The sequence below is a fragment of the Papio anubis genome, chromosome 10 (genome assembly GCF_008728515.1).
Source record: "Papio anubis isolate 15944 chromosome 10, Panubis1.0, whole genome shotgun sequence".
Taxonomy (NCBI): domain Eukaryota; kingdom Metazoa; phylum Chordata; class Mammalia; order Primates; family Cercopithecidae; genus Papio; species Papio anubis.
Genome location: NC_044985.1, coordinates 65,608,638 through 65,635,834, shown reverse-complemented (window position 1 = coordinate 65,635,834; position 27,197 = coordinate 65,608,638). Strand labels below are relative to the sequence as shown.

General features: G+C 35.8%; 1 protein-coding gene across 4 annotated transcripts in view; it reads right to left on the bottom strand.

Moving 5' to 3' along the window:
- Nucleotides 1–10,179: 10,179 nt before the first annotated feature.
- Nucleotides 10,180–27,197, bottom strand: part of ITPRID2 (ITPR interacting domain containing 2) — a 38,625-nt gene continuing 21,607 nt past the window's right edge. Inside the window, exons 10-18 of one of the 4 annotated variants that reach the window (XM_009182555.3) lie at nucleotides 26,569–26,657; nucleotides 24,080–25,291; nucleotides 21,530–21,607; nucleotides 21,323–21,450; nucleotides 20,747–20,897; nucleotides 19,543–19,608; nucleotides 17,799–18,263; nucleotides 12,234–12,351; nucleotides 10,180–11,356 (exon numbers count right to left, since the gene is read on the bottom strand). In XM_009182555.3, coding sequence (XP_009180819.2) covers nucleotides 12,247–12,351; nucleotides 17,799–18,263; nucleotides 19,543–19,608; nucleotides 20,747–20,897; nucleotides 21,323–21,450; nucleotides 21,530–21,607; nucleotides 24,080–25,291; nucleotides 26,569–26,657 — 2,294 coding nt within the window. In that variant the 3' untranslated portion in view covers nucleotides 10,180–11,356; nucleotides 12,234–12,246. The remainder of the gene's footprint in view (nucleotides 11,357–12,233; nucleotides 12,352–17,798; nucleotides 18,264–19,542; nucleotides 19,609–20,746; nucleotides 20,898–21,322; nucleotides 21,451–21,529; nucleotides 21,608–24,079; nucleotides 25,292–26,568; nucleotides 26,658–27,197) is intronic. The other 3 variants (XM_009182556.4, XM_009182559.3, XM_009182557.4) reach the window with 3 other exon arrangements.

The window sequence follows — 27,197 nt, the reverse complement described above, 5'->3', positions numbered from 1 at the left end:
GTTCTTAATGAGGAAATTGCAAAGTTTAGAAGAGTATTTGGGATAGGAGATATTTTTGGACCTATCTTTAAAAAATATAATCTGCCACATTGAGTAAACAAAGACTTGCATAGAGACATTAATAATTCAGAGGATATATTTTTTATCACTGATGTCAAAATTATGGAAAAGAATTAAACACTCCATAATATAGCTCTTCTTCTTCTCTGACAGTAAACAAAATATATCTAAATGGATTATAGGTCTGACTGAGTTTGGAAATCCTTATGTTCATAAAGTGAACATATTCTTGTAAACCATTATCATACTAAAATTTAAATAATTATATATCTCAATCAAAATAATCTGTTGTTTTTAATAATGGGGGAAAAGTCAATATTTTCCATCTAGTTCAACTCCATTTAACAAATATTTATAGAACACTTACTACATGCCAAACTCTGGGCTGGGTATATGATAGTAAGTAAGACATGTTTCTCTCTTATTATAATTGGGAAAACTAAATGATGAATTGCATATAGTATAATAAATGAAAAAAAATAAAAGACATGTACATGAAATAAAATAGAATTTTATTTCTATTGAAAATATTGAAAACATTCTATTGAAATTATTTCACATGACAATAAATAGAATTGGACCACTAACTGACACCATGTACAAAAAGTAACTCAAAAGGAATAAAATACATATATTTAAGAGCTAAAATTACAAAATTCTTAGACAATAACTAAGAGTAAATCTTTATGACCTGGGCTAATCAATGGTTTCTCAGATATGACACCAAAATGCAGATGCAACAAAAGACAGAAATAGATCAATTAAATTTTATCCAAACTAAAAACTTTCAAGTGTCAAAGCACACCATCAAGAAGGTGAAAAGACAACCCACAAAATAGGAGAAAAATGTTGCAAATCCTATATCTAAGGAACTTGCACCTAGGAAACTTAAAGACTTCACATAACTCAATAATAGGAAGACAAATAACTCACTTTATAAACAAAAGTTAAAGGATGTAAGCAGACATTTCTCCAAAGAAGATATATAAATGCCCAATAAGTACACAAAAAGATGCTCAACATCATTCAGGGAAATGCACATGAAAATCACAGCGAGCTACCACTTCACACCTACTAGGATGGCTAGAATAAAAAAAGACTGATCATTACAAGTTTAGTAAGGATGTGGGAAAAATTGCAACCCCCATACACTACTGGTGGATGTAGAGTTGTTCAGTCACTTTAGAAGACAATCCTCAGCCGGGTGCGGTGGCTCATACCTGTAATCCCAGCATTTTGGGAGGCCAAGGCGGGTGGATCATGAGGTCAGGAGATCAAGACCATCCTGGCCAACATGGTGAAATCCCATCTCTACTGAAAATACAAAAATTAGCTGGGCTTGGTGGCATGTGCCTATAGTCCTAGCTACTTGGGAGGCTGAGGCAGAAGAATCACTTGAACCCGGGAGATGGAGATTGCAGTGAGCCAATATTGTGCCACTGTACTCCAGCCTGGGTGACAGAGCAAGACTCCATTTCAAAAAAAAAAAAAAAAGACAATCCTCAAAATGTTAAACATAGCGTCACCATATGACTCAGCGAATCCACTCCTAGCTGTCTACACAAAAGGAATGAAAACACATGTCCTTAGAAAAACTTGCACATAAATGTTCAAAGCATCATTATTTATAATAAACGAAGAATGGAAAGGACCCAAATGTTTATCAGCTGATAAATAGGTAAACAAACCGAGGGCATATCCATATAATGTGGGCATATCCATATAAGGGAATCTTATTTGGCAACAAAAAAGAACAAAGTACTGAGTATGCTACAACATGATAAACCTTGCAAACATTATTCTAAGTGAGGAAGCCAGCCAGAAAAAGTCACACATGGTATGATTTCGTTTCTATGAAGTGTCCAGAATAGGCAAGTCTATAGAGACACAAAGCAGATTAGTAGCTATCTAGAGCTATGGTGGGTATAGGTTGAGGAGAAATCAGGAGTGATTGCTAGTGGGTACTGAGAGTTTTAGGGGGTAATGAAAATGGTTTAAAATTAATTGTGATGATGGTTGCAGAACTCTGTAAACATACTAAAGACCATTGATTTGTATGTATTATTAAATGAGTGAATTTTGTGAATATTTCAATAAAGCTAATATGCATCTTCACACACACGTATGTTCACACACACATTTAAATGTATGTTCTAGGTACATTGGAAACACATAAAAAGTGGTGATTTCTGTTTGGTGGGTCACAAAGGGCTTCATGGAGAAATAGATGTTTGACGCATGGGTGGCATTGGAGAAAAAGGAAACGACTTCCAAGCAGAGAGGGCAAAACTTGCAAATACAGGGAAGCATGGAGCAGCATGGTTACTCAACCATGCTTCAAGTATGACTGAAGCACAGTTGCATATTGAGGGCTTTGAGAAATGAGGATTGGAGAAAGGACAGGATGCATTTGGTTGGGCACGGTGGCTCACACCTGTAATCCCAGCGCTTTGGGAGGCCGAGACGGGCAGATTGCTTGAGCCCAGGAGCTTGAGATCAGCCTGGGCAACATAGTAAGACCCTATCTCAACAAAGTTACAAAAATTAGCTGGGTGTGTTGACATGTGCCTGTAGTCTTAGCTACCTGGGAGGCTGAGATGGATGGATCATCTGAATCTGGGAGCTTGAGGCTTCAGTGAGCTGTGATTGCACCACTGCACTCCATCCTGGAAACAGTGAGGCCCCATCTCAAAAAGAAAAAGAAAGGGATGCATTTGGACTTCAACTCAAAACAATGAGACATCCATGGATGACTCTTAGCAATAGGAGTGAGGAGGTGACAGGATCATATTTGCATTTAGAACGATCACTCTAACAAAATTGAAAAACATGGACTACAGGCAAACTCTGGTAGGCAGAAAGGCCCAGGTGGGAAATAGTGCCATAATTCAAGAAGTAAGAGGGTGGAAAGTAAGACATTAACAGTCAGGACAATTGGATATGAAGGAGTTATTATAGAATCTCGGAGCTTGGTGAAAAGAAGCCAAGTACCTGGCGTACAATAGATAAAATATATTTGCTAAGTGTAATTGGACCTTAGTGGAACTTTTACTTAGCTATTTCAACAAGGGGAAAATGTAAAAAGTAATCTAAAATGGCTAATGCTTCAGATGGCATGATCTTTGTATATAATATCCCCTTGAAGGGAAAGACATTATGTGCAGTATAATCTATAAATGTAATTTTATAAAGCCAAATATACAGTTTAGTAACAAAATAACCACGAAACCAGGGGCTTTTTACAGATGTTGTGAAGCTCTCTTTATAGTTGTGTTTATAGATCAGCACCATCAATTAAAAGTCTCTTAACTTTTAGGGAGATAGCTATGAAGTTTCTCACCAGCAACCATAAAAATAGATGGGCTGAGAAGAAGCACTTGCTGCATACAGAATGTTTTTCTAGCATTGTACCAGAATATTTTGGAGATGCCTTAATGTTCCTTGTTTGAATAAGAAACAAAAAGTTGGCAGCAGCCGTCACTTCCCCTAAGTGCCTCTTCTTTTTCTTGCTTGTAATGAAACGACAAGGTCACAAAATACTGATGTCCACACTTCCTGATTCTCGGTCTCTTAAGATACACAAGTCATAGTGAAGTAAGTGTTCCTCTCTCAGCAACCAGCTGACCCAGAGCTGTACATTCTTCCCTCTAGCAGGAAGATGCTGCCTGTTCCACAGTAGTGTTTTAAAAATTGTTGTCCAATTCTTCTGCAATATCTAGCCATTGAATATTTATTCAACTTTAGATTGTGTGTCTTTCAGAATTAAATCAAGTTGAAAATCACTTGGCTATCGAACATCCATTAGAATTCTAATATTCTGAAGAGCAGAACCTTTCAAAAGTAAATATTACAATGAACTCTGGATAGAGTATATTTTATTTGTAATGTTTCTATGTTGATAACAAATCAAACCATTTAATTCTGAGTGCTAGCAAGTATAAATGGCTTAATTTGTTAGAAAGTTTGTTCTCAACTTTAAAAAAACCCATATTCACCAGCTCAGGAAATTTTAAAAGGCTCTTTTCTATAGTTTGTATTTCAAAAGAATATTTTCCAAACAAAAAAATCACAAAACTGAATAAAAATGACATGCCTGTACATATGTGTGTACATTCACACATGCAAATATACACACACAACACATACTCTGATAACTGTCGTTGCCCCGCTGAGAATCACTATGCTGGAAGGCTTTTAAAAGCTCCGTTCAGTTGTTCATCAATTAAAAAAATAAAAAAGAGAAAAGAGAAACAGGATAATCCTAAGAGAATATTAGTATCAAGGCATTCTTATAAAAAAAAAAAATACTAAAGGGCTACAAATAACCAAACTAAAAATGCCAGTTTTCTGGAGCCCCAAATCTAAGTAAATGATACAGGGTGATGCATTTTATCATTGGCAACTATCTAATTAGTGATCCCAATTAATGGTGCTAATTACGTGGATTCTTCAAAATAGTTGGAGAGACTTCTGAAAAATGTACCCCACATTGAACTTTCCCTGAATTAAATAAAGATTAGGCAGGACAAATTACATAATTTTTACATTTAACGGTTTAACATAAAGTTGGAATAAAATCAATTGTATTTTCTTTCATGTTTGACTCAGATAACCAATGCAGTGTATCATCTTGATATTTTAATATACTGCTATATATTTTATATTTTTCTTCTACTATTATTACCTCTTGCTAATAGCTAATATTTATGGAGCTCTTACCACATACTAGGCAGCTAACTAAATATCCTTGTGCTATTACACTTGTTAATCTCCCCAGTAAACCAAAGAGGTAGGCACAATTGTTACTTCTCATTTTACAGGAAGGTGAGACTTAGGTATGAAAGTGGCAATGCTAGGTCTGGGATTGAGGTCTATCTGTCTCTAAATTGGACTCCTCGGTGTTTACATTTTTCTACTCCCTTCAGTTATGTATATTTTCAGCACTATTTGCTTTGAAAAAGAAGTGAATACAGATGTCTTTGGTGTTTAGCAGGCTCCGTACACAGACTCAAACCTACAGGTCTGATCCCATTAAGAACTAACTTGTTTTACACAACCTGAAATCTCAAGGGAATTTTTTGAAGGGCAAGAAGAAAAGAGCAGAACGGTAATGCTGAAATTGAGAACACGCTATTTTAAAAATACATATTGCTCTGAGAGTACCAGTGGTTAGAATTTTTTCATTGTAGAAGAATTTTTCTCATGAAAAGGTCTAAATTTAGCCTATTACTAATTCTCCCAACTGCCTCTTCCTCTTTTCCCTTTCCTTTTGTTATTAACTGGAAAGTATAAAGTATTTTAGAAAAAATTGTTTTGCAGCCAGCTTTGCCATAATGCAGCTAATCCATTAACCAAGAAATAATATAAATGGACTGTTAGACACAAATTCAAAACCTGTGGGAGGTTAACCCTGTTTGGGAAAAATGGTCCTAAAATCCTGAGTAATGATTACAACTGTACGCTATAATCCATGTACACTTCTGATGATGAGTTAAGTTTCCTTCAATGTTTCTATGCCCCTCTAAAAATAATTTCTGCCATAATATGTATCCAGAATCCAGAGAATCATGGGCCATTTCATTCATTTCTCTTTCCCATTATAGAGCAGAATGGACCAACCAAAGACTTCTAGAGAATTAATAATCTACTCTAAAAAATGGTTTAGGAATATACCTGATGAAATCATGTTATTTGTATTCTGCTTTCAGCTTTTTCATGCAACAATTAAAAAATGAATAAGTTGTATCAAAATAAAAATTCACTTTTGTGAATTTTGAAAGACTTGACTCAAATGCTAGTAAAATTAGTAAATGGTATAATCAGGTCATTAAAAATTGTTGTTAGCTCCTTATATTCAATAGTTGTTTATTAATGTTGGTCGAATGAAACTAATTGTGGTAAGATTTCAGAATAGAAAAATTAGAATATGAATGCTCAATCTTTTTCATTAAAATGCATGTCTGGTTCTGAAAGTAGGAGGGGACAGTTTGGTCCCACACTTTATTCCTACTATGATTCAGCCAAGGTAAATTTGAATGAGTTGATTTAAATGGGGGCATTTTAGCAGACAGCAAGAGAACTTGCCAGTGTTAGAGGAGAAAAGAGGATAGGAAGGATAGCAAAATGTCTGCCTCAAGTTCTTTTACCCATGGCCAAGTCCCATGGAGATGTGTCTGAAAGCAGAAATGATCAAAGATTCTTTCACAAGGGATTCACGTGAGAAAGCTGGGTTATAAGCAATGCTGCTATGCTGCCAAGGTAGTAAGAGATAATTCAGCAAGAGAAGCACTCCCTCCACTTCCATACAGTATGTTATCATCATAACCTTTGCCAATTGAGGTCCCCAGCAGAAGGGCAGGGGAGCACTGGATCCCTCAACAGAGAGAGCAAGAGAAGAGGAAAGCACTTAGAATTGACCTCTTAGGACTGTCATAAAGATGTATGAATAACTCTCAGGGAGCCCCAATATTAATGGATGAGATTTAGGAGAGGAACATATCTTTCAATACATGATGGAAAAAGAGAAAAGTATATCTGTCATCATTAATGCATTTCCATTTGTCATCACAGACTAAAGAAGACTGGGTAAACACATCATTTTATTGAAATGTCTATATTGTACAGATATGCATAGGTTAGGGGAACGTCACACACTGGGGCCTGTCGTGGGGTGGGAGGAGGGGGGAGGGATCGCATTAGGAGATATACCTAATGTAAATGGTGAGTTAATGGGTGCAGCACAGCAACATGGCATATGTATACATATGTAACAAACCTGCACGGTGTGCACATGTACCCTATAACTTAAAGTATAATAATAATAATAATAAAATAATAACAATGCAAGTCCTTTTTGACTAAACATAAATCAAGACATTCACAACTGAGATTTAACTGATGACCCTGGTGATTCTATCAAGAGCAGTCTCTGCCCAGGCAGAGTTCTAATAGATATTTGTGAATCTACTCCTCAGATATCTGCTTTATAATACTTCAGGGGCTTTTTTTTCTTTTTTATCTTGGACTGCTGAAATAATAAAATTATTTGAGATGTACTGAAACAAAACCATGAATCATCAGTACATGGATTTACTAAACAACTCAGGAACACGAATAACAAATTAGTGTGCTCTGCAGAGGTGAAATATCATGAATCTCTCTGAAAGGAATGATAAGCTCCTTCAAACTCCAATGGGTATAATAAATGGCTATAAATAAATTCCATATCCCAGATTCGATCTCTTTCTGCAGCATCTCTAGACTAAGTCTTTATTGGGTCTCATTCTGGTTCTTGACTGGTTGACTCTAGAAGCACTCAGATGGTCTCTGCATTTTCTCAACATCCAGTCTACACAATATAAGGACTTACTACCTTACTACTCATTGCCATCAACAGCAATTGGCAATTTTTTTTTTTTTTTTTTTTTTTTTTAACTGTGATCATTGCTGTCACACAGCCTTCCTTGGCCATTGTACAATTCCACAATGCCTTGGGTGGGCCCTCCTGTGGTCTCCTTTCTATGTGTTTTGCTTACATTTGTTTTTCATTTTGAACTTTGGCTATAATGAAAAGTTTCTTGAAGGAGCATCTAAGATGACGTCCCCTTGGAGATTAAAATCCTTTTCCTACTTAACAAATTCCTTCCTTTGAAGCATCTAGCAGACAGGTAGTGAAGACCTACTATCCTAAGTCCTTGCTACTAAAGTGCAGTTCACGGCAGCACCATCAACCTCACCTGGGAGCTTTTTGAAATGCAGAAATTCAATCCCAGAAGGTAGGACCCAGACCTTAATCAGAATTTTCATTTTAACAAATTCTCAGGTAATTTGATTTGTATGAATAAAGTTTGGGAAGCACTGTCCTAAATGGTATTCCATGACCAGTTTTTTGGTTTCAAAGAACAAAATTTCTTGAAAATTTAAAATCAGTAATTAATGTTCACCCTTTATATCACAGAAGCATCAGCAGTCTGTTACCAGTTCCTAGTTCAATTGCTTGAAATAACACAACAAAGTTGAAAAGGTCAGTCCTAGATCTGTAAGTTCATATTCTGTCCTTCCCATTTAATGCTTCGACTTGCTAAAACTCTTTTACCTGTCAACTATCTTTATCCATCTTTACTATCACCATAACAGTTAACTTACTGAGCTGTGCCAAATGCTGTGCTGTTCCTTTACATTCTTCTCTAACAACTGTGAAATAGGCACTAATACTACCATCATGGAGTGAGCAAATAAGCTCGTTACTCACAAAAATTTAAGTCTTTCTCCTTTGGGTGTGCAAAAAGATCCTTGTGAGAAAAATGGACTCTGATATTTGTCTGATATGCATTATCTTTTAATGTATTTGTAACTCCCTGCTGAGCACTGACATTCTGTATGCAAGTTATTAGTTATGATTTGTGACAGTATTATTTATTATACTGACACTGTATGTAAACTGTTATTTACTCAATATGAGTAATAGAACATCAGTTGTGGAAATGAGAACAAAAACTAAAAGGCCTCATGCAATAGCAATAAGTAGAAGAAACTGAAACTGTATAGGATAGGAACTATTAATTAGATACGACATTTTAACTTTATACATTTAGAATGCAATTAGAATAAGTGCTAATTAAATGTTTTCAATATTCATAAGTAACTCTAAGTCATGCTTAAAAGCGTAGAACCTCAGCTTCAGTTAAAAGGTGATAGGATGTTTCCTCTTCCCACTTCCTAGAAGTGCTATAATTTCCTTCTTTCCAAGAGAGGAAAAATTCTAGAAGAACATACACTTCATTTTGCTTAATTCCTTCCCTAAGACCACACTCCCATTTGTACAGGTGAAGAACATGGGCAACAGAGCATTTCTCCAGAAACTGCCCAGACTTACTTTGTCTTTACATTCTTTTATATACACTTTACTGCATTCTCATTTTCCTCTGAAAAGGTTGAAGATGGCCAGCTGAGCAAATATTCTACTTTTAAATGTATGAAATTCAACTGAATATATTTAGAGGAAAGAAGTATACTTCAAATCTGAGAATTTTTCAAATGTACTTCAAATCTGAAATGTACTTCAAAATCTGCCTGTTTTTCTCATGGTGTATCATTCACAGCAACTCCAAACATCAAAATCACCATTTCAAGATTCTTCCTCTTCTATGCTTTGTGCAAGTTCTTAGCACAATACGCACAAACTATGAACTTGGCATTTAAAAAAAAATTGCTTTCATCATCATGTACATGGTATTTCAAACTCAATCTATGTATTCTTGGTAATTTTTGCTAATGTTCTTGATTACTTTAAGACTTTACTCAAATCGCATCTCCTTGGTAGGCTTCTCTGACCACCCCAGGCTGTAGTCTCTCAAATTATTTTAGTTATTTGTTGACACTTCTAAATGTATCCATAAATTAAAAGATGCCTTGACTTTGTCTTTTTTTCAGACCCTTTCATTTTTCGTTTCCACATAACAGCTAGCACGGTGGCTTGAACATGATAGCTTTCAAATGTTTAGTACACAATAAAATGGAGAGAAGGAACGTAAAACTCTGATAGTTGTTGAGACTCCTCTTATTTCATTCATACTATGTAGGTAATTTGCTCATTGTCTCAGCCTATTATTGCAACTGTTATATTTCTAATTTTGATTATCAAAATCTGGGTATTGTCAAAAATTAACTAAAAGGGACTTCAAAACTAAATAGTTAAAATTGATTACTATACTTCTATTAATATGGGGCATTTGGTTGATAGGTGTTATTACTGCTGTTATTGAACAAAGAGTTAAATAGTATTTTAATATCTATTCTTTGTAGTTTAATAGCATAGTTTTAAAAAGTTTTATTTGTCCTCGGATGGTAATTACTATGACCACAGAACTAGATGAGCCAAAGAGGCCTCAATCATGCCCTCTCTCCATGAGGCCTCAATCATGCCCTCTCTCAATCGTGGTCTAGTGTTAAACAGCATTTTTTAAAGCATTGTTTTCTTAGAGCATCATAGACACTTCCCTAGGAAAAGAGAGTATCACCCTATTGGGTTACATGCTGCAATTCTTTTGGACCTCATTTGTTACCTATCAAATCTAATTCAAAATCTTCATGTTGCAGTTTAAGAAATCACTAAAAACATTTTAGGCAAAATAAATACTTTATTGTTTTAATATACATATTTTTTAGAAATCAGCCTTTGTGTGATATTTCAAACATTTATAAGCCTTTTAGAAATTCTTTCAAAGAACACTGTTAACAACTCAACCACTTTTGATTAAAATATCACACACAAAGAAACACAATAGGAGTTGAAAAAAGTATAAATGATAGAAGAATAATTCTAGTAACATTTGGTGGTTACTTTACACATTTATTTAACACATATAAAACCAAATAGGAAACCGTTTTCCTTTTTTTCATAAAAACAAAGTTTTCACTGGTTAAAACTGAACTAAAATCATTTTATGTATGAGGAGAACAAATCTAAATTACTTCCATTTTGAAAAAACACCAGCTTATTCATTTCTATTCATTCAAGTCATAGGCCCCATTATTTGGATGATACTCTATTTAGTTTAAAAGACAGAAAAAGAAACATCTTCATCTAATAAAGAAGTCTGGACAATGCAGAAAGTAAAAGTACATAGTGTTTAACATAAGGCACATTTCCAAAAGAAAAATACTACATAAGCAATGATAAAATTACATTTGTCTTGGGTAAAGCAACAAGGCTTACAGTGTAAGAACATTAAGTAGTTGTAGGTAACCTCATATAATTCTATCCTACTGCTATTAGTAACCTCTCAAGAATTAAGAGCAACTATATTTTTTACAACAGAACAGTTTTTCTTCTTGGAAGTGACATTAATTAACAGCAGTGGAGGGAAAAAATCATTGGTTGCTTCAAGCTCTCAAAAAATGAATCAGTTATTATTGCACAGTAAATACCTCATAGAGGTCAGTGTTTTAAGAAGCTAGTCTGAAGAAATATGTTATTTATAAGTTGGATAAGTCTGGAAGTTTTCAAGTTTTATAATTAATTCTAATAGGGAATCAAATGAAAAATATTGACATACAAATAAATATTAGGCTTTTCAAACTGCTAGAGTTTTTGATAGTTCAGAAAAGAAATAGCAAAGTGCCTAAGATTCTATGTACGTTTTTTAAAAAATATACGGCTGAAGAAATACACATTGTACACTGTATACAGTAGCCCAGCTCAGCAGCAAGTATCTTCTAAAGCACAAGTAACACCTCCACCAGTGCATATCATTGATAATTCCAGTATTACACAGCTAATAGGATCCATGCCAACCTTAAAAAAGAAAGAGAAGTCAGTTTTAAACCTCTTTCAAATACTATTATTAAAAGCTTCTTTAAAGGGGGATGAGAATTTTATGCAAATATATATACCTAGAAACATGATTATCCTGTAATCTCTATACATCTTCCTGAGAGTTAATTCTTTTATCCGTGGCTTTAAAAAGATAATTCCTATTAATTGCTTTGTGACATAATTTATTAAAATATTTTCCAATTTCCTACATCTGAAATTGTATATTATACTTTTGAAATTACATTTGTTTCTCATGTTTTATTCAATGAATATTTTTAGTTCTATTCTATTCAACTGTATAATTTCCTTTTGCATTCACCAAAAAGTATTATTAATATATATTATATAAAATGAAATTAGGGCTAAAGCAGGAGGATCGCTTGAGACGAGGAGTTTAAGACTAGCATGGGCAACATAGCAAGACCCCATCACTACAAAAAAATTTTTTAATGTAATTAGAGCTATGAGATAAAGTGAAAGTAATTCATTTTACTGAGACAGACACATACAACAGTTTTTAAAAATAATATACATCTGAAATACCATTATAATCAAAGTAAGATTCAGGTTTGAAGGTCCAATTCCAGGATTTATTACTATAATGAAATTTCAGTAAAATGACCCAATAGAAGTAATTCCTTGGAGATTCGTATTATGGGATTTGACTTACGCTTCAAATAGGCTTGTGTGAAATTTTCACACTGTAAAATAACATATTACATACATACATACATTCTAAAACTCAAAATTTAACTAGAGGACCAACTGTGTACCAACCTGTATACTAACAAAACAAAGAATAAAATGCCAATTACTATTTACATTTAGCTCAACAAAGAAATTCAGAAAAATTTACCTATAATTTCCGTTTAATGATTATCTTGCTTAGAATTAGATGCTTTACTTGAAGATACTGCTGCCAAAAGTCCACTTACAATTTCCCGTCTGATTTCCCCAACAATAGACTCTTTAATCTACATTGGAAAAACAGTAAAACAAAAATTTACCAATATGAATGTAATCTATTTTTTCCTGTTTTGGGAAAAAAAAACAAATAGAGATTCAATTTCTTAATTTCACCTTCATGTGAATCTTCCTGCAATAGAGAGGGAGTGGGGAATCGAGTCCATCTATCATCCAACCCAGATCAGACTCCGAGGACTGGTCTAGAATCATTCAGCTAACTAGATTACAAATATCACAATTCATAAAGTGAGGACATTAGAAAATGTTATTTCATAAATTAAAAAACTTCTAGTAAATACTTCACCTCAGGTCAAAAAAATAATCTGGAAGGACTTCTTAAATGTTTTTAGTATTATCTAACTTTGTAAGGTAATCAGCAGAGACATAAGTGCTCTCATTGCTGAAAAAATCCTTTAGAGGCAAAATAATATACAATTATATTGCCTGTTTATGCCAACTGACAGTAAGGTATCTAAAGACATATTGTTCTAACATAACACACACATTTTAAATGGGAAGAAGAAATTATCACTTAGTACAATTTATTTTAAAACATAAAGAACATCCTCAAAACAACCATAAACTCTAAAAAAACCCTTTTTCTTTAGTTTCATGGTATCATTGCCACCCGTCTAAGCTTTTGTTTCCCATATACATATAGGGTATGAGGATATACATTTCATTTTATTGTTGGAAAAGGCAACTAGACCTGAGGCAATGACAATTCCATCAGGACTTTCTTCTCCAGATGTCCAAACACTTCCATTTGCCTATCTCCACCTTTTCTCTCTAATGATACAGCATCACTTTTAAATAGCCCTTTGTGAAAGCTATAAATGTGTATTTCCTGAAATAAAGTGATAATGTGTTCCCAAATAAGCACTCGAGATACTCTCGACAAGCTTTTAAAAATTCTACGTTTCCAGTTTCCTGTCAGCCAAATTGATTTATTTCCTAAAATGTTCCTAAGTACATCTCAAACACATCTTAACTGTTATCTTTCCAAAAATGGCCCTGTATTAGTCTATCATGCAAAACTGGTACACAATACATAGATTTATACATAGCTATTTAAAGAAACAAAACACTCCTTAGCTACCAACCATCTGTACTAGAATATATTTAAATACTGTAAGCTTTTCACTTTACCTTTTATCAGTATTTCTAAACTTCAAACATCATCAAAGGATTTTGAAGCACATAGCACTTCAGATTTACTTTTCAAACAAGTATGTGTTGGATACAAATATTACAAAAACCAGAATCTCTTAGTCACAGTATATAAACAGAAATACAATATACTGAATTACAACCACATACAGTATACTGAATTCACAAAACAATGAATATAGTCTTTCCAGTCCTGCTATCAATGCAATATGGCCATTTTATTATATCTCATTATTCTTCATCACTCAAAAAACAAACTAGCCAAACTACATTTTTGACAAACCAGAAATGTGTGTCAAACTTTTTTGGGAGTACCGGCATGACTGGAGTAAAGTATAAAAGAATCTCTACCATCAAGCATGATATAATCTCAATGGACACAAAATGAACACTGTTTCATAAAATATCTTTCTTATTTTTGAGATAGAGTCTTGCTGTGTCATCCAGACCGGAGTGTAGTGGTGCAATCTCGGCTTACTGCAACCTCTGCCTCCCAGGTTCAAGTAATTCTCCTGCCTCAGCCTCCCAAGTAGCTGGGATTACCACCACACCTGGCTAATTTTTGTATTTTTAGTAAAGATGGAGTTTTGTCATGTTGGCCAGGCTGGTCTTGAACTCATGACCTCAGGTGATCCGCTCACCTTGGCCTCCCAAAGTGCTGGGATTACAGGCGTGAGCCACCACACCTGTTCGGTTTCATAAAATACTAAAGGAAAAATAATTTATTAATTCATTAATGACATAATAACAGAAAAAAATCTAGTAAATGAGAGACTAGTGTGGGCTAGAATTCTCAGAGAATGGCAGCTTTTACGTGGTATGCCACAACAAAGAAAGAACAATTTCAGATGACAGTGGAGATAGAAAACTCTGTAGCAAGATGGTCTCAAATGAGAGGGGATTATAATGGAGTCTGACTGCCAAGACAGTTCCCTCTAGAGAGCAGAAGGGAATCAGAATAGGAAGGGTGAGGTCAGATGGAAGGTGTACTGTGAGCTCCTTCAGCCAGCAGGTCAGGTCTCATTTATCAGTGTATCTCAACATACAGTAAGAACTCAGTTAAGTGTCTGAATGAATGAATCAAGGAGAGAGTGAGAAAGCTCAAGGGCAAGAGACAGTATCAGATACAGAAAGGAAGACAAAGCAGAAAAACAAGCAAACTATAAATAAAATGGCCCTGAAAATGATACAATGTCTTTAATAATTTATTGAAGGAATAAATGTATGGACAAATAATTTAGTTCTAAAGTCTCCCATGCTATGGAGAGGTTAGAAGGATTAGAATTGAGGAAAATCCCCTGGGATGGATCGTAAAATTACCTTTATGAGCACAATTTCCAAAACAATGCAGGCTAAATACAGACTACCTGAGATTGAGAAAGGTATGCTTATTGACAATACAAAAAGACTGACTTAAGAGTCTTAAGTAAGGGGGAACGCATTCACTTATGATGCATCTATTGAGTGCCTACTAAGTGGCAGCTATTACAACAAGTGATCACTAAAAGAAATTTCCATAAGAACACATGAGCAAGCTGTGTATTTATCAAAATACATGGGTAAAACATGTCAGATGTGCTCTAATAAAAATCCCAAAAGGCATGAACCAAGTCTATGAACTGTAATTAACAACTCTCTAAACACAAAGCAATCTATGTTTACTCTTTGACATTTAATTTTGCTGAATTGGCTTCTGTGGGCATGTATTCATTCATCCTATTAAGTAATCTTTTTATTTCCACACATTTATGCATTTTTAAAGTAACTGCAAACAGTTTCAGGCCACTGATCACATACATCACAGTTGACTTGGGCAAATTTTAATACAGTGTGTACTTTTTTCCTACTATAACGCACATGCAGAAAAGAGGTATCTTTAACATGACAAAAGTTTAGCTATGTAATGAGTGTATTAAATATTTGTCTGCAAAGACTTTCAATGCTGTCCTTCAAAAAAAGAATTCTACTGTATTAACACATTATAAATGATGAAAATGCTCTTTTTAAAAACTCACTTAATGGTACAATGAAAGAAACAAAGGCCTGACAGATACCATTGTTTTCATGCATCCATGAATGCAGTAAGAAAACTTTCCTGAAAGTGCCTGCCAAACATGCTTAATCCTCACCTGCAAAACTGTTCAACCCAAGATTAAATCTTGCCTTCCTGAATGGTGGCTTTGTTAACGGGATTAGGGGCTCAGATCTGCTAGGAAGACAGAATCTAATTTAATTTTCTTGGTAGCTATACACCAAGATTCAAAAAAAATTGGAATTTAGTAGAATATGTTTTTAGGTAAAAAGTTTACCAATTTGAATGACTGGAATAAAAACCAACCTAAATTTTAAATACTTTATAAACAAACAGAAAACTATTATAACTAAGAGACTATTAACATAAATTATTTTTTAAATTATAACTGGCATTAAACTAATTTATCTATTAAATGTGCTTTTAAAGTACTTCAAAATAATTTGTTTTCTTAAGTACAACAATACTCCTCTTACGCCTTGTTTGATCTATACATATTTTGCTGGGTAGGTCCTTTGCAGGGAGTAAAAGAATAAATGTTAAAACCAACTTCCTCAAGACAATGCCAAATTCAGAACTAAGTAGTTTCTAATTAATGGTTTAAATAAATTCTGAAAAATTCTTTGAACATTTGCCTTGCATGTCAGTTTAAGTGTCTGCAATTTATAAAATCTTCCATATTTAATGAGAGGTTCTTTTAAATGATTAATTCTCTAGGACCAAGGCAGCCTAATGGGAATAACTAAATTTTCTCTATGCTATGTCTTATAAGCCAAAGAATCAATGTTCTAGTCTGCAATGAATACTTTATTCTTAGGAAATCACCTACAGGACGTATCACACCATCAAAATTCTAAAAATGAGGATTCAAGTGTGCATTGAATGGAGTATTTGTGCTAAAAGAGCAATATAAAGTTTTCAAAGAAAACTTTCATACCAAAGCAAGCTAAGGGGAACAAAGACAACACATTTCTAGAAAAAAAAAAGTTACCTTAAAACCCGCTTCCTCAGTTAGCAAATGTAGTGTGGAGAGGAATAATTACATAATTTCACTCAAAAACTGATATTTGATATAAAACGTGTAAACAGGAATGGATTATCAATCACAGACACACCTGACTGAGTAGGGTGAATGCTGAGTTTGCTAAACATTAGGCAGCCACAACTAACTTACAAAAATAATTACATTTGTAGGAAAAATAAATTTATAGAATTAAGACCTTTTAAACATTTAGTTGGTAGAGTCATATCATGAAAATAAATTACAGACATGAAGTCTTCTGCTATAATGCTTGTTTTGAAATGTGATTTGTTTCAACATAAATGAAATATTAGAAAACTGCATATATGGCAAATTTCACATTTGCTTATGTACAATTTAATCCACAGAATACTACAGGTAAACAGAGATAACGGCATTGAGCTGTTTAAACGATCTATTCTATTCCTTCCTATTACCTGATCTCAGTGCAAAAAACATTTATTTTACTAATTTTCTCAACCTTTGAACTTTGACTACTAATCATATGTAATTTTCTTTTGCAGTTCTTTTGGTCATCCATAACTATGGTAATTCTTCAAGTTCTTAAGCTGCTATCACTTAGGGCAAACCCTCTTAATATATTTTGATTTTTGAACAAAAAACACCAAACCAAATCAATCTATTTACACTTACTAAAATCACAAAATCATTTTCTCCTATCAATTGAAATTATAAAATACAGTTTCTTTTTTTTTTTCTTTTTAAAACATGGAGTCTCGCTCTGTTGCCCAGGCTGGAGTGCAATGGCATGATCTTGGCTCACTGCAACCTCCACCTCCCAGGTTCAAGAGATTCTCCTGCCCTAGCCTCCCAAGTAGCTGGGACTACAGGCACATGCTACCATGCCCGGCTATAAAATGCAGCTTTTAATCTTCGAAGAGATCTAAACTGTAAATCCTCATTTTGTAGATGTGGAAACAAGAGGTCCAAAGAGTATGTTGTATGTTTGAGTCCTTCACACATCTTTTTCACCAAAGTGAACACAGAGAACTGTCATTATTTCACATTAGAGTACGAAATTTGCAGAAATGCCATTACAAATATATCTTAATTGACACAAACTTGATCAATAGGAAAGCTAATTTAAAAGCTCTGTGAAAATTATTGAATACAGTGAATCAAAAGAACATCCTGTAAATAATTAATATTCAAACAAAATCTCCTCTAACACATACCTCCAAATAAATGAATTAAACACAGATTTTACCCACCTCCCGTATGACTTGCTGCAGCTCATCTTGCTCCACATTTTTATGCATTTCCTCAGCAGCTGGCATTAACGGGAGTTTTCCATGCCTTTCTTCCACTTCAGATTTAGGTCCTACAACTTCTGGGGCTTCTTCAGCTGCATCAACTTCCTCAGAACTTTCCAAATCTGGAGGTGTCTGCACAGAGCCTGTTCTAGAAGGAGCTGTTGGCGTTAGGGCCACCGATGCTCGGAATACTTTCTTCCTTGCCACTAATGGGGTTTTGGGTTTGCCCACTGAGGCAGCAGAAGGTACTCCAGTTCTTCTATTAGCATGAGAGGGACCAGAACATACAGAAGATGATTCTGATGTTGCTTGGGAAAAAACAGATTCTGAGCTTTCTCCAGGAGGAATTTCAAATCCCATTTCTCCAAGTCCCAGGCCCAATTCAGACTTCAGGTATGACTGCTCCTGCATCAGTTCAGTGACCTGGAGATCATAAAAAAATGTTATTCTTCTCTCTTGGAATTAAGATTGGTAGCTTAAAAGGTTAAAGTCCTGGTTGTTGTTATTGCCTAAAATCATGTAATTTGTAAAGACATAAATCTATTCCATTAATTTAGTAACTACTTAACTTTATTTGCAAAAATGGTAAGTAAAATGTAAATTCCTATTGAGATGAAGCAACAAAACAGGGAAACAGAATACATATTGTGATGAAATTTTACTTGTTACCACCAAGGTGTCCAAATCACTTGTAAGGAAGAGTAACTAGTGAAAAATAGTTACTCATAGTGCTTTTGCCCCCAAATGAACCAATCTGTCTAACACAATAAAGTCAGATTTCTGTTAAAAACGTGGTCATGTTACAGCTCTAACTACCTAAAGAACCCAGGATGATACTGTGAAAGCACATTTCTCCTGAAGTGTAAATTAAAAATCAATTTTTTTTTTTTGAGATGAAGTCTCACTGTCACCCAGGTTGCAGTGCAATGGCTTGATCTCAGCTCACTGCAACCTCCACCTCCTAGGTTCAAGCGAGTCTCCTGCCTCAGCCTCCCAAGTAGCTGGGATTACAGATACCTGCCACCATGCCCAGCTAATTGTTGCATTTTTAGTAGAGATGACCACCATGTTGGTCAGGCTGGTCTTAAACTCCTGAACTCAGTTGATCCACCTGCCTCAGCCTCCCAAAGTGCTGGGATTACAGGCATGAGCCACCATACCTGGCCTATTATTTTTTAACGACAGGGTCTTGCTGTGTCACTCAGGCTGGAGTGCAGTGGCACAATCATAGCTCACTGTAGCCTTGAGCTCCTGGCCTCAAGCGATCCTCCCACCTCAGCCTCCTGAGTACCTGGGACTACAGGCACATATCACCATGCCTGGCTAATTTTTAAATTTTCTGTAGAGAAAGGGTCTTATTTTGTTGACTAGGCTGGTCTCAAACTCCTGGCTTGAAGCAATCCTCCCAACTCAGCCACTTAAATAAAGTACTGGGATTACAGGCATGAGCCACTGTACATGCTTTTTATGGTGCATTACCTCCTTTAGTCAGAAAGATAAATCACTATTGCAATTAAGGTGGCTTTGTAGTGGCTTCAGACAGCAATGGACTTTCAAAGGTGAAAGTCACTTCCAATCAACTATAATTTATCAAATTATGTATTTAAAACAAACATATATTTCATCTAAACTAGGGAAACTATGTGTCTGTGAAATGTTATATCATTCCCTTCCCCAGTGATTTAAGAGGAAAGAAGCTTACTGGTTCCATTACATTCAATGGAGAAGGGCATGACAAGTTATCAGCGCTTCTACTGCCACACATTCCCTGAAAAGGTAAGAACAATATATATATATGTGTATGTGTGTATATATATACATGCATATATAATTATAATGTACATATATATATTTTCAAATTGCAAGACTTTCAAAATAAAATTAATTGGCTAATTAGTGCCTGGAAGCATCCCTTTATGTCACAAAGGTTACCCTCAAGTGTCACAGATCCCATAAAATGCATTATTGTGAGTTAAAACTGATGCAATATGCAAAGAGGATGTTCTAGTTCTCCCCTGTCACCAACACACACTTCTCAGAATGATAAATCAAAATCATGTTGAAAAGTACATTCATTAGCAATATAGAACATTCTTAGTCTATACTATACATATATGTGAGCTTATACACAAATATTTACTCTACTTCATTTGTAGTATATACACACATAAGTATATGTGTGTATATTCAGGCCATTTCTTTTTAACAAAATCAAATACATTGTTAAGATAAAGAATAATAATTCACTACTTCAACATTTCAAAGCAACATATTCTACAACTTCAAAGAGATTTGCAAAAATAAGAATACAACTGTTGAAGTTCAAATGTCATGGAAAGAAACATTAGAAGTATGAAAAGTGGTACAAAAAGATACTTCTTTTTATTCTCTTGGATATACATCTATATATTTAGGAAAAATATATATATATAAAATAAAATATACAGGTACCATTTGATTCCTTTAAAAACAAATGGAAAAGAATCCAAAATAAAGAAAAAGTTTAAAGGAAACGCTTTTTATTTAAAGGCAAGAGAAAAAAAAACTGAGCAAAATACATATCTGTGTTCTCCACAGTTACATGCAACAATTAAAATTTACATTAGTCATATGTTAATTCACTATCATTTTTCCTTTAAAAACACTCAACTTTCGTATTAACCCTTATTCTTTCCTATTATTAAAATTTATCATTAAAATGTTTCAACATATTTCTAAATATACTACTTATGACAATTATTACAAAATGTACATTCAACTGGTTTGTGGGAAAGCTCCTTAAAAAATATGCATGCTTTTAATACCATTAAAATAAATGACTTGAAATGAAGGCACAAGTCCTAAATTATTAGAACATTATAAATAAATCTTTGGTGAAAACTTCGACCACCCTCCAGGTAGCATACCATGAGTGCAGAGGAGCGGAAGGGTGAAGGCATGCGCACAGCACGAAGCTGCTCCTCCAGGCCCAGGAGGCGCTCCTCCAGCTGCAGTTCCAGGTCCTGAAGTTCCATTCGGACTGAATTTCTCAAACTCTGGAGCTGATCAACTTCAAACCTATTGGTATGGTGAAGGGCACAAAGTTTGAAAAATGCAGTTTGGAGATTCCTAATCACAAATCTTTCAACAACTACTATATGCTAACAGAAGGTACAGAAATCTCAGGTTCTATAATAATTAGTACAATATCAACTACAATAGGTATATCCACAAGGATATTGGTCTTTATTCCCCCATCCTCTCACAAATATCTCAAACACTGGAAAACTGGTTACAACCACCCTAAGTATCCTAAGGATAGTGAAGGCACACAAGTTTACTTAGTAAAACACTATCTATGACTAATTTTATCTACACTGGTTCACAAAACGGATATAAGGTACACAGCAGTAAAATCAAAACCTAAATTTTTAAAAATATAAGTTGAAAAGACTTTGAATGAAAAGCTTTTTCAGGAGTGCTAAGACAAAATGAACTTTTACCTTTCCTCCTCAGTCATATGATGATAAACCATGGTTTGCTGACGCAGCATTGCCAATTCTAAATCCATCATTTGTGTTCTAAACAAATTCAGGCTCCGCCTCATTACCTGGAGCTCCTGAAAAGTATTCTAGAATGCAATAAAACAAAATTACACTTCTAAATTCTACAAATTATTTTGAAACACAAAGATGTAAGTAAGAACTTACTTCATAAAGAGGTAGAACAGATGATTTCTGAGTACTATATGGAGCAGCAGCAAGATCAGGTCCTCTCATCATAGGGTACTTCAAAAAAGTAAAAGTAGGATTAAAATCAATGTTAAAGTGAATACTTCCAAATCACTTAAAGGGTTAAAAGGCAGAATGTGGGGCCTACATATTTTTCTCGTTAAGACAAAAGGATCTAAAAAACCTTCATCTTGTAAGCAGGAAAAAAGAAATCAGTTCCCAATGACATCTATTACTGCTAGCTGTTCCGGGTATAAGTCAATCTATGTAGGAGGAGGAGGCGAAGGAACATACATAGTTCACATCTATTTCTTTCAGGACTTCCCTCTGGCCTTGCAAAAGTGGAAAAAAAAAAAAAATCAAAATGCAAAAATGTAGAAGTCATTGCAAATATCATCATGAGAGTACAGCGATTATTACACTCTCTGGAGAGAGTAGCAAGCAATCGTCGTCGTCTTTCTTAGACATCTGAGCATTTCCCATATGCCACTATTTTAGGCAGTGAGATAAAAACATAAAAGGTATTCCCAGCCTTCAGGTGTTCTCACAGTGTAAGGAAAAATAAACGAAATGTTGTAAAAATTATAATACTGTGGAAGGAGTGCTATGATGGACACACAAAAATTCATATTACATGAACTTTCCCAAAAGTGGTGACACTACTTGAACTGAGCCTTAACAGTAAGTAGGGCTTGATTATGCAAAGAAAGGCAAAGGCTGGGTGATCTAGGTTAAAAAAAAAAGTGGCTTGCAGTCTCAGCACTTTGGGAGGCCACGGCAGGAAGATTACTTAAGCCCAGGAGTTCAAGGCTGCAGGGAGCCGTGATCACACCACTGTCTCCAGAACTCCATGTAGGCGACAAACAGAAACTTCATCTTTTTATTAAAAAACAAAACAAAACAAAATAAAACAAAAAAAACAGCATGTGCAGATATCTAAGAACACACAACTGTTTAGAGCCCTGTGCATAGTCCTCCAGGATGGCTGAAACACACAGCTAAGGAATGAGGCTGGAGAGATAGTCAGAGACCACATCATAGAAAGCATCTGTCCACTAGTGTGGGGTGGGGTTGGCATGGGGAGATTTATTAGCTGAGTTATTGCTGGGACATACAGGAGAGAGAGACCACAGCTGGAGCAGAAGAACAAGGTGGCCTAGAAAGAAAGATGCGCCACGGTACTGGTGGACAGGCCCCTGGAAATCCCCAGCTTGACAAAATTACAGCTGCAAAGTTAAACATCTCCGTCACAGACAGAACTATATTTTGTAAGGAAGAACAAGAAACACCCATTCTGAAACTGTCTCCATTCAGAAAACAGGGGACAATTGTCATGAGGATAAAACATTTTTACTTTCCAAGTGGCTCCCTGTCTATTATGTCACGATAAGAGATTTATTAGATTCATTGTAGGCCTCCTGACTCCTTGTTGAATGCTCTCATGACTATATTACATTGTCATTTTCTTCAATTCTTCAATTGTCTAAACATGATTTGTTCAGAATGTTCAGCCTCAAAAAGAATAAAAGCTAGAAGACAAGCATATTTCAAGCTTTTTAGGAAAATTATTTTGGATTCACTAACAAATCTGAGAATGGCTTCAAAGTAACAAGGCAGGCGGGCTGGGCTCACCTCCATCATCCCAGCACTTTGGGAGGCCGGGGTCTCGTGAGGATCAAGAGGTCAGGAGATCGAGACCACCCTGCTAACACAGGTGAGAGCCCAGTCTCTAAAATACAAAGTGTAGAGGTGGTTGGCTGGTCCCCAGCTACAGTGGGAGGCTGAGGCTTGCGGGAGGTGAGTTATAAACCAAGGGGCCGAGGAGCTTACGGTGAAGTGGAGATCGTGCCACTGCACTCCAACCTGGGCGACAAGCCCGAGATCCGTCTCAAAAAAAAAAAAAAAAAAAAAAAGTGACGAACCACCACAGAGCATTTTAAATCCATTCCACCGCCTACCTGATTTTGTTGTGCAGGGTCTGGGTGGTTCCAGTCTCTGGGAGTCAGAGATGGAAATGAGCTAACTCTGTGCATAGAGGTCAGAGGAATTGAAGGAAAAGCAGATCAGAGAGAGCTGAACAGAACCAGGAGCGATGTGCCTAGGAAATAAACAGAGCACCGGGAAAAGGAAAAGGTAGTCAACATGTTCAAACGGCAGAGAAAAGGAGAGAAAGAACTTTGAGAGGGAAGATTTTTTAATAATAGAAATGGCTTGACAAAGATTCTAGCCTAAAACAAAGACAATGGATGGTAGACTAAAAATGGGAGGATACTTAATGAGCAAAATCTCTCCTCTCAGAAAGGAGACAGACTTATGAGCAGAGAAATCGACTTTGATCAGGATTAGTTACAGCTTCTCCCTTGAAACAGGAGGGAAGATAGAAAAGGAAGGCAGATGCAGATAAGTTTAGACATGTCAGAAAATAAAGCAAAGGTAGTTCATATTTGATGTGTCTTAGCTTCTCTGTGAATTAAAAAGTGCTCAGAGCAGTAAAAGAAAAAAGCTAATAAAGATAACTTTTTCTCATACCTGTGAAAGATTCTGCAGTGAGTTTCTAATATCGTGTAATACTCTTCGCAACTGCATTTCTATGGCTGAAGGAGGATTCACAGAGCACGCTCGGTAAGGGTAGGTGGCATGTCTATGTGAGTAAGGACACCCGAAAGGGGAAGCGAAAGCGCTACAGGTAGCCCCTGATATGTTGGGAACACTGTGAGTGCTCAGAGTTCTTGTGTGCTCACACAGGGGCCTTTCTTGCCACTCAGAGTGGACGGAGTGAAGGGAGCAGGTAGACTGAGACATTGGTGGTGGAGCAAGCTGGGAACAGGTAGGAGTCCTTCCATGGTGGCACTCCTCCACCCGCGGCGCCTCACTCGGGGGGGCTTCTTCTTTCTTCACAGATGATGGAGAAATGAAAATGGTCGATTTCACTAAAGACTGACCATCATGTTCCATCACCCCCTTTTCCAATTCCTGCTCCTCTTCGGGTGTGTACTTATAGGTGAAGGAAGGTGGGCTGCATCTGGTCTCTTTTCCTGGAGATAGTCGAACATTGACAGAGGACACAACCCTTACTGGGCTCAGTAAGGTGGTTGGTAAAGACTGAGACCTTCTTAGAGGATAGCCAGCTTTTGCAAATAAGTACCTTTGTTTTAACAAATCTTTTGATTTTAGCAGGCTACGCCCTATCCTTTGATTAGACAGAGTGCAAACCTTCATTTGAGCTCTTTGCAAAGCTGTATTAACTCTGTCCACGGAAGAGGGAGGCCCAGCTGTATTTTCAGAGCTCATATCACTGCATTTAGCTTCAATAGAAGCCAATGATTTCAGAATATGGTGTGTGGTATACTGAGTAAATTCACATTCACTGCTTTTATCCACATCACTATCAGCACTTGCTTCCCTCAGTAGCTCTACCGTCTCTGCTGGAAACAAATCCTCTTCCACTTCAGTAACTTCAGTAACATGATCCCCTGAACTACAGGTGGACTGTTTAGTTCCTGGATTCTCAATGGTCTTGCACTGAGGGAAATCCTGGCTACCTGATTTTCTTTTGTCTGCAACTGCTGCTGCTTTCTCTAGTCCCTTCTGAAGAGGGATGAGAGACTCCTCCTCTGATTCATTAAAATAAGGCTGGTCTTGTGCTGTTGGTGTGGCAAGGTCTTCACCAAGTGACGTAACTGTTGTCTCACTGTCACAACTATCAGCACTACTCCCCATAGCCTGCAAGGACTCCTGAACCTGTGAAAAGAAAACAGGTGGAAAGATGAAGAATATATGTAAGAAGAGTCATTAACAAAATACCAAACCAACACGGTGCTTCTATAATTTCACTGTCTCCACTGCAGTTATGGCCCTGCTGTGGCTCAAAATTGTTTTATTGCCCCTGAGCAGCAACCACATCCCTCCTTCCTTTCACTTTCTCACAAAGACTATTTCAGAACTTCACTGTTTTCCTAAAATTCCCTTTCCAACAACCTCCCCCTTTCCTTTCAATACCACACACTGACTCATAGAGAAAATGGACAAACATTTCCTAATGTTCTTCCCCAACATCTATAAACTTCCTTGTATCTTTCCCCATCATTCCCTCCTTCTCTCCTTTCTGAAAGGAAACTCAAAGCGAATCCCTCCAATCTGGGTTCCTGATCAATATCCTCTCCAAGAGCAGGGTATCTCTCCACTTTCATCTCGGATTTTTCTGAATCAATTCTTCTCTTACAGTTCTTTCCCTAAGTTGAATACCTTCCCCAAGTCATTCCCTGTTATTATAAAAAGACAAAAAGACCCCTCACTCTTAAGCTATCATTCATATTTGAAAAACAGTCAACATTCCTATCTTTTCTTCCATACCTTCTGAAAGTTTCTCCTCCATCTCCCAGTGTTTCTGTTCACTTATTCTTTCTCAGTGACCTTAGATATGCCTCTTGTCTGTTTACCCCTTAAATGCTATGTTCCTAAAAGCTCTTTGGGAGTTTTCTCATCCCGATTTTCTTTAGCATTTGCTTCAAAATGTTTCAAATGCTTCTTGTGTGCATTCTGTGTACTCTACACATAGACTCTACGTTTCTTGAGGATAAAGATGCGCCTGTTCTCTGGGTTATCTCATACAGCCTAGTGTAACAATCAGTATAACACTCAGTAAGCTATAGGTTCACAATTAATGTCAGTTATTAAATAGGCAAAACAATTACTGTAAAATACTGAAATACAATGATGGTTAAAAAAATAAGAAAAACAACAGACAAAACAGATTAATGATCACAATAATCTCTGTTTACTGGTGGTCCAAAAATTAAGGGTAAGATAGATATTTTAAAAAAATATTCAGAGAGAAGAATTAATGAAATCTAAAATTTATAGTCAAATGCTTAGATAACATCTCCATGCCAGGAGTTTTGTTCTGTCACTTGAAAAATAAAGATGACACAGACTCAATATTAAAATATATAGTAATAGAAAAATTACCTTAAAATGAGGAAATTAATCATAGTGCCTATTAGAACAGAAAATTTTACCTGAAGATGATTAAGGGATAGGCAGTCTGTAGAATCTTCAGCAAAACCACTGCTATCGGAATGCTGACTTGCAGTACGTAATAGATGATCTATGAATAAAAAAAGTGGCTATAAAAAAACTGCCAAATAAGACTTTACAGAGAGCAATATTACTACAGATATGATTCCCAGCAGATATAAGACACACAATATTTGAATGCTTCTTAGAAAAGTATGCATTACTTATGCAAAATTATGGCTTCAAAGTACAGGAGGTAACTCAAATTCAAACAAAAACTGTATCAGATCTTCTATCAGAATCTCTCAGTATTCGCTCATTATTTAAGCTCTAATTATAATCTATTTTGGTAAATCCAATCAATGTCTTCTCCTTGGAGGAAAACTGGATGAAGTAAAAGATGGCTCTAATAAAAACAGAAGTCCCAAAGTAAACTATTTCCATTATGTAAATATGTAAAGATATTTAGGAGGTAAATTTAGAAGTTCAAATAGAGAGTATAGTGTGTAAAGACTTCTATTATCTTCTCTATTTAAAAAATACAATTAGGGCTGGGCATGGTGGCTCACGCCTGTAAGCCCAGCACTTTGCCAGGCTGAGGCGGATGGATCACGCTCAGGAGATCGAGACC